We start from the raw sequence: 7,613 nt of genomic DNA, 5'->3' as shown, positions 1-7,613 counted from the left end.
CACTTCTTCATTGAGGCTTTTCTTATGAGCTTTCCTACCAAGTTAAAATTTAAGCCACGTAAACGAAGGCGATTGTGCTAATTTTGCTTGGACAAGTCACTGACTCTCCTATCGCCGACTCTCCTGACTCTCCAATGATGCATCAGGTACTCGTTTGCTGATCTATTAATTTACAAAACTAGTTAGCATTCCCCTTCTTCCATAGTCGCCTCTTGTGCAACGAACAAGCACCTTGCCGCAGCGACTTATTTTGGAAGCAAATAAAGGATTGATTTGTCCCCGTGCCATATCGCAGCGACTTTTTTCTCAGTGTTTCTCGAAGTTATGCGTATTTACGCGATTTTCGTTTGTTATTCAGAACTGAAAAAGCAAATAGTACTTTGAATGAAGGTTTATGATTTTGGGGTGCAGGGATGGCGCAGTTATGAGAGCACTTGCCTCCCACCAATGGGGCCCGGGTTCGATTCCCAGTCTCGGCGTCATATGTGGGTTGAGTTTGTTGGTTCTCTACTCTGCACCGAGAGGTTTTTCTCCGGTTTCTCCGGTTTCGCCCTCTCCTCAAAAACCAACATTTGATTTGATTTGCGTTAACTTGTTAATTTCTATTTACAGTATCCCCGATTAGTGCTCTACGGCACTAGAAGATTAGACACTTGAATAAAGTTCCTTTCTTTTATGATGATAGATCGTCTTTAAGATACCGTATGTTTATCGATCGATTATCCAAAGATCCGGCAATGGATTCCACTAGCTGGCAATGCAAATGTAACGCAAACTTCAATGCAGATGTAATGCATTGCCATGCAATATATGCTTGGTAAATAACCTGGGCATTTAGTGGTTTAAGCCGAATCTTTGAGAATAGCTAGCTCAAAGGCCCACTTTCAACCGACATGCATTGCGTGGCACGGAATAATTTCCATATATGAAAACCCCGCCAAAGCTGAAATTTATCTAGTTGGATCGCTACGATGTACAGTGCGGATTTCCATAACAAAAGCAAACGATCGAAAAGCCTGTCAGGTGAAGGTAGGTCTTTAATCTGAACTGATAAACGGTATGGCCGTTGGGTTGAATTCGCAATCATAACTTTTTTTTTCCTTTTTTGTTTTCAGTCCTACATACTGAAAACCCTGCATTGTATTTCGCAAAGAAGATCAAAGACGCTAACCAAACTCAGATGCTTCGAATATTAGTCTCCAGATCAGAGGTAATTTTGCGTCAGTGCGAAAGTTCACCTATGCCCAAAAGTGCAAGTAAGAACATGCACGTGATTGGATGCACGCCCAATTCTGACATTCAACATGACCCTATTCCGGAATAAGAATACTTAGAGTGATGATTTAGCATTTTAGCAGCTGTTTGACAATTTTAATGTGAATCTCCGTAAAAACGAAGGACTTCTATCTTCTATTCAACGTATTCCTATTCCGGAATACGGTCAATCGAACGCATCCTGAGTCTAAGCGTTTGCTACCTTTTTCCAACAATGAGGTTAGGGTAAAGGTTTATGTTATTTTTATCTTAGGATAAATGCAGTTGTTTATCCTTACTTGAGGAGCACCATTTGGGGAACACTTTGTGACGTTAACTGTCGGCTGTCGGTATTCCGAAACGCGAGTGATGTCAACCCAATCTCCACCTAATAATGTATACAACCTGCAATGGTAACTTAAGCCTGTTAATGTAGAGTGTGTAGATTTCATTTTATAATGATCGCGGGTGCTCTTGGGGGTTCCAGGTTGTTCGTTATGTTTCCAGAAATGCAGCAAATTAGATGCACATCCAATTTTGAATCTTACGTAGTTGAATCTATCGAACGACCTACCTCGATTAGCTATGCTACTTGCGGGTCGCTTTAATTGTTACTTGATATTTTTAAGAAAGAAAACAGCTTCCTGTATCTTAAGCTAAAAGCAACGCTAACCCTGCAAATATTTAAGCAAAGGCTCATACTTAAAGCGACACTTTGTGTTGGATGTCAAAATTGGACCTACATCTAATTTGCTGCATTTCTGGAAACATGACGAAAAAACTGGAACCCCCAAGAGCACCCGCGATCATAATGAAATGACAATGTAGACACTCTACTACATTAACAGGCTCTAGATACCACCTTATTCCAAAATGGCCGCTGATTTATGCGGATACAAATTGGCCCTTGTTGCCTCGTTCAAGATAAAATATTCTTTTGAATTTTAAGCTTAAGAACGAGGCATCAAGGGCTTATTTGAATAAAAACAAAAGAATATTTAAATTGCGGCCATTTTGGAATAAGGTGTATTGTAGACAGTATACTTAAGGGAGTTTAAGCAAAGACGACGGCTACGGCAACAAAAACGTCAGTCCAAAATATAACTTAGCGCTATCGCAAGTATTTCGCGATTAATCCGTCTTGTTCACCTTGTACAGTACAGGCAAACTATCCTGTAACTGAATGGGGCTTTTACTTCGTGTAGAAGACGCACATGACGTAACAAAAGCTTTAGGGGTCTTTAGGGATTTAGAATTCTCATTAGGTATTGTTTCACGATTTTTGTTCTATTGTTTTACGTCATGTGTGTCTTCTACACGAAGTAAAAGCCCTGAATGGGTACGAACGGTGTTAAAGTCAAAACAGAAAATGACTGTTTCATTGTTATGCTCACGTTGTCGTCAACGTTGTCGTTGTCGTCAAAACCTAAAAGTTTCTGATTTCACGTAGTTGTTTTGTTGAGTACGGCAGAGAAATGCACGGAAATTCGTGTTGCACGTGCAGCACGTGTATTTTTCTTTTTTTAACCAATAATATTCTTGCTTTGTGGCGTTGCCGTAGCCGTAGCCGTCGTCTTTGCTTAAAGTCCCTATTATTTAGGCGGAGAAGGGTTGGTGATTGAAGTTGGACAGAAGAGCAAGGGGACACTTCGTGACAGTTATTGAAATCCGCGTGCACTTGTAATTACTTGTGTCAGTCTGGACATGTGTCGTTCTTTAATTCATTCGCTCAAAGCAAGTTTAGTAATGCATATTGTTATGCCGCCCACACTTCTTAAAGTATCCTTACAGTATCCTGGGTGACTAAGGTTATTTCTGCTTTACGCATTGGAGCGAAACAAAAAGAAACGACCTCTGCCTTTAAAGTGTTTTACTGTGACTAATCAGCAATAAGTATTAGCGAGAGCTTATTAATTGTCACACTGGTCAGATTCGTTCATTCAATCCGTACATCCATCCATCCATTCATTCATTTATCCATTCATTCATTCATTCATTCATTCATTCATTCATTCATTCATTCATTGCCAAGTTACTTATTATAAGTGTGTTATTGATTTGAATTGTTCTGATTTCAGCGGTTGATTTGGTAGTCTCCCTAATTAGTGGAGCACACGTAATCGGCTAAATAACCATGAAACTAACTAAGTATTTTACAACAAAATCTGAATTTCAATACTCTACACTAGGCAGTTGCCAAGAAAGAATAACTTTTGAGAAAAATTCCTCCTTAACTGAGAAAAATGAATGCAATGGTGCATTGACTGAATAGAAGTTGTGGTTCGTTTCTTGCAGATAGACCTTTACTACATCAACAAAGAATACTTGCGGTGGTATTCCAAACAACTTCACGACGCATTTTACAAACAGTGTAGCAGTAAATATGCGAAACTCTTGTCAGTTATTCTTGATTTACGGGGGCAATACAGCGAGTCTGCAAAGAAGAGATGATTCATGGGATAGTGCCATGTGTTTGTTTCCAGTCCTTCTCACAATGGCTCCATCTTAAGAAGTATACAGTCCAAAATGACAATAAATCGAAATTTTCCAAGACGGAATGGCACTTACAGAGTCAATCCGGAACAATATAAAACAAACGAGAAAAGAGGACTGATCGGATACAATCAAGAGCGATTTAAGACTAAGAGGTATTGCTTTCAGGGTTCTATAATAACGAAAATACTTGCATATGAAGATGTCCTAGCCACATCGATGATCTCATTGAGAGTACTTCAAAGCATGGTTCCATTAGTAGGAAATTAACACGAGGGAACAGCCTGCTGTATAAGTCAACACTGCCAGACGTCGATAAAAATATCAATGCTGATTAGTAAATGTTGCTAGAATTGTGATCATGCGTGCAGCGGAATGCGTGGTTTATGACGCCGTACAACCCCAAGTTGTCTTCGGAGTACATCGAACCAGAATTCGGCTTAAATTCGCAGGTGGTGAATGAACTGTCGGTATGTAGAGATATTTCTGTAGCCTTAGACCACTGCCAGAATGGAACTGTTTGCTGGATTACAATGTGTCCCCAGATGTTGATGTGTTCCACTCTCTTGCATATGTTAGTCACACTTTAATCGGTGATGTTGGGGTCTTTAAACGTTCCGCGAACGTAGTCGGTGAAATCCACGCCGTGAGTTGGGTAACTGCATGTTACTCGCCAGTGAGTGGAGTGACTCGGCAAGGATCTCATTCGTGCCAAACTAAAGCGGTATAGATTCCAGTTGTGGCTATTCTCGTTCACTGGAGCGTCGATCTTGAATAGTGTCCCCTGGAAAGCAAGCAATGAGCGATACTGGGTGCTCCAAGACATGACCAAGGCTGAACCAGGTTCAGACTTCAGATCAAAGTAAGCTGGGAAGCTGTAACCTGCGTTGTTACAAAGTTGGTTGGTTTTGTAAGGTAATCCAAGGAGGAGGTGGGACGGAATATATCTGGCTTGGTTTTGGGTGACTTGCAATAATCGTCTCCCTTAATACGAAGAAATCACACTTTGATTTATTATGCACGTTGACTAGTGCAAGATGGCGCGGTTTCCCGAAAGTTTGCATCGAGAGCGATTTTATCTCAAAGCGGGGACCAATGGATTGAAAGGAATTTCTTATTGATAAAAATCAGTCATGTTTAATTTTCTCAGTTCGGGGTAAACATCGGTATCCAAATCCATCTTTTATAGCTAGAGAATCTATTTGTTTTTACTTACCACAATTACAATGCATCCAAGTGTAAGAACTTGTTTAGTCTTGTTGTCATCATCTCCCGAGGCAGCCCCAAGACTCTGAAAAATAAAAATCACATCTCCAAAGACCGAATCAAGCGATATTGACAATTCTTAGATCTTTAAGTTTAATGACTGACAATTACTTAGTAGTTTGATGGTTTGACTGACTAAATCGCGTAAATTTCTTGGTATGGCACATTGCTCGCGCTGCGAGACTGACTCGATATAAAAAGATTTGAGAACATGAAAATATTGAACAAAAAGGCCCCATTACTGACAAAGTCGATGTGTCAAAGTTGTAAAATAAAAAAAAAACCTCAACAACCTATTTGTCCAGAGAATTTACACTTGCTCACTTGTACCTAGAACATAGTTCCTAATAGTATTCGCTTGTTTGTTTTTTGGACGCGGCAGTGAGGTCTTATTCGTCAACTAGACGCTCCATAAGGCGTATACAGAAGGCACTGAATTGGGTGGTATTGAACAGTGTTCTACTTAATTTTTTCAAGTGAGGGATCATTAAGACCATTTGAGGGGTCACCCACATGTCGCGCCAGCAGAGGCCGTTATGGTCACACGTTCACACGTTTAATTATTTTGTAATGTCCTGTCCCAGAGTAAAACAACGTACTTTTTAGCCGAGGAACTTCCGTCTTTGGTTTTTAATTTTGTTGTAATATTTAACTGAATATTTGTATTTCATCTGTCGGGCCAGGAAGCCTTCTTTGTCGGGTTCCTGAGAAACGTATCTATTTTGACTTCAGGGTGAACTATTTACACAATTTGAGTAAAAATAACAAGCAAACTGCGGTTATAAACATAACGAGACAACGCATGTTGTAAAACTTTTTATGAACTTGACGTTTCGTATGCTCCAACATACATCTTCAGAAGTAACGGCTACCTAAAGTACAATTGAATTTAAACACGAAGACTAATACCAAATAAGGAAAGTAATGGCAATGAGAAAATTAATGAAAATAAGCAGACCTAGTTAAAGCTGCTTTAAAAAATATAAATGGCTAGTAGAGAAGAACTTTCTCACTGCCAACATTTTCATTAAGCGCTGGTTTTGAATCGCGAATCAGCAAGGTTTCCTTAATTTTACAATATACATCAGACTGTCCAGTAAAACCAGCGCTTAATGAAAATGTTGGCAGTGAGAAACTTCTTCTCTACTAGCCATTTATATTTTCATGTAAACAATCTTCGCACTAGTAAGTCGTAGCAATAAATTAGATAAACCAGAAAGTTAAAGAAATCTTGTTGGCATCCCAAATAAACTTCATTTTATAGTACAATGACAAAATCACTTGTCAGAGGAAAAAATTCCTGTCTGTTCGCGTATCACATTTCAACGCACGTATGCAAATTTGTTAACTCATTTTCACCGCGTCCGGATTCCCGCGAAATTTTTCTTCTTTCAAATATTAACAAAAATATTATTTCGCGTCAAGCGTTGTATCTTTTATGTTCAAATAACCGCTTAAGATAAAGATTTTTGAACGATCTGTCCGTACATATTTTTTCATAATATAATATTCTCTGTCAAAATTTGCACAACAATCAAAACACAAAAATAGTAACGCACGCAACAAATTTAGTCACATTTACCTCTTTGTCGAATATGTCATGCTTAACACAGGAATTTTTAATTATTTTGGAAAAATCTTTCTCTATTCGTTAGTAATCATCCTTTCAAATTTCAGAGAAATCGACCGGCCCCCGAATATTTTACGAGTTTTTTTCAATGGAATGTCAAAAGGCCAAGTGTTTGTTATGCATAATTGGGCAAGATCGGGCGATCAAGTTGTGCGTGTGACCCGTTATAAATATTTTTTTCACAACATGTTCCCGAATCGTCAAGTATCACCACAGAAGACAAGAACATCATTGTAAAAGCTTATTCTACGCAAAAAGTATGTTCTGGAGATAATTTAGAGAGTGGAAATCAAGTTTACGGCAAACGGGAAATACAAACTCATGAGGCCGCATGGTATATTTGATTAAGTTAACTCAACAGAAAGACTGGAAAGACGCTAACCTCGTTTTGACACGCTTTACTATTGACACAAAAACTATCCAGTTAAGCTGGCATGTTACACAACATGATGAATTCATAAAGGCCACCTTTTCCAGTAAACTTCTTTTTTAAACAAACAATATATTTGCTACAAGAAGAAAAACCTCAGAAGAAACTCAGTCGTGTCAAATTATTATACGCAATTGCAACAAAATAAATTTCAGGATCAAACCGTTTCCATGAAGAACCTTTTCCTTGAATAATGAAGCACACAATAGACGACAAGCTTTCTTTCAAATAATTTTTGGCTGTCACATTTCCAATTATTTTTTTACCTGAAGACTGTGCAAAGTTGAGCACAAATAAATACAAATAGCCAGACAACAGAGATCACAGATCCACGTAAGGTGTTCGATTCGTTCTCTGTCTTTGTTGAACCCATAAGTTACCAGATAATTTTCCATTTGGTTTCAGTGTTCTACATAACAGCACACTTGGTAAAAGTATTAATAGAAATACAGCTCACTTTGATTTCGGTTCGACAGGCGATAGCTACGATTGTTGTCGAAGTCCATTACACGTCGCTTTTAAGATTCCAGATTTTTTTTT

General features: G+C 38.7%; 1 protein-coding gene and 1 pseudogene across 2 annotated transcripts in view; one reads left to right on the top strand and one right to left on the bottom strand.

Annotated features, from left to right (window-relative positions):
* Positions 1 to 5,305, top strand: part of LOC137978828 (annexin A13-like) — an 18,714-nt gene extending 13,409 nt beyond the window's left edge. For both annotated transcript variants that reach the window (XM_068825921.1, XM_068825920.1), the window contains exons 5-6: positions 1,116 to 1,210; positions 3,550 to 5,305. In XM_068825921.1, the coding sequence (XP_068682022.1) occupies positions 1,116 to 1,210; positions 3,550 to 3,705 (251 nt within the window). In that variant the 3' untranslated portion in view covers positions 3,706 to 5,305. The remainder of the gene's footprint in view (positions 1 to 1,115; positions 1,211 to 3,549) is intronic.
* Positions 4,082 to 4,979, bottom strand: LOC137980901 (uncharacterized; annotated as a pseudogene).
* Positions 5,306 to 7,613: the final 2,308 nt, after the last annotated feature.

This window comes from Montipora foliosa, chromosome 12 (genome assembly GCF_036669935.1).
Source record: "Montipora foliosa isolate CH-2021 chromosome 12, ASM3666993v2, whole genome shotgun sequence".
Classification (NCBI taxonomy): Eukaryota; Metazoa; Cnidaria; class Anthozoa; order Scleractinia; family Acroporidae; genus Montipora; species Montipora foliosa.
Note: the sequence above shows the minus strand (reverse complement) of the source record. Positions and strands in the feature narration are given on the sequence as shown.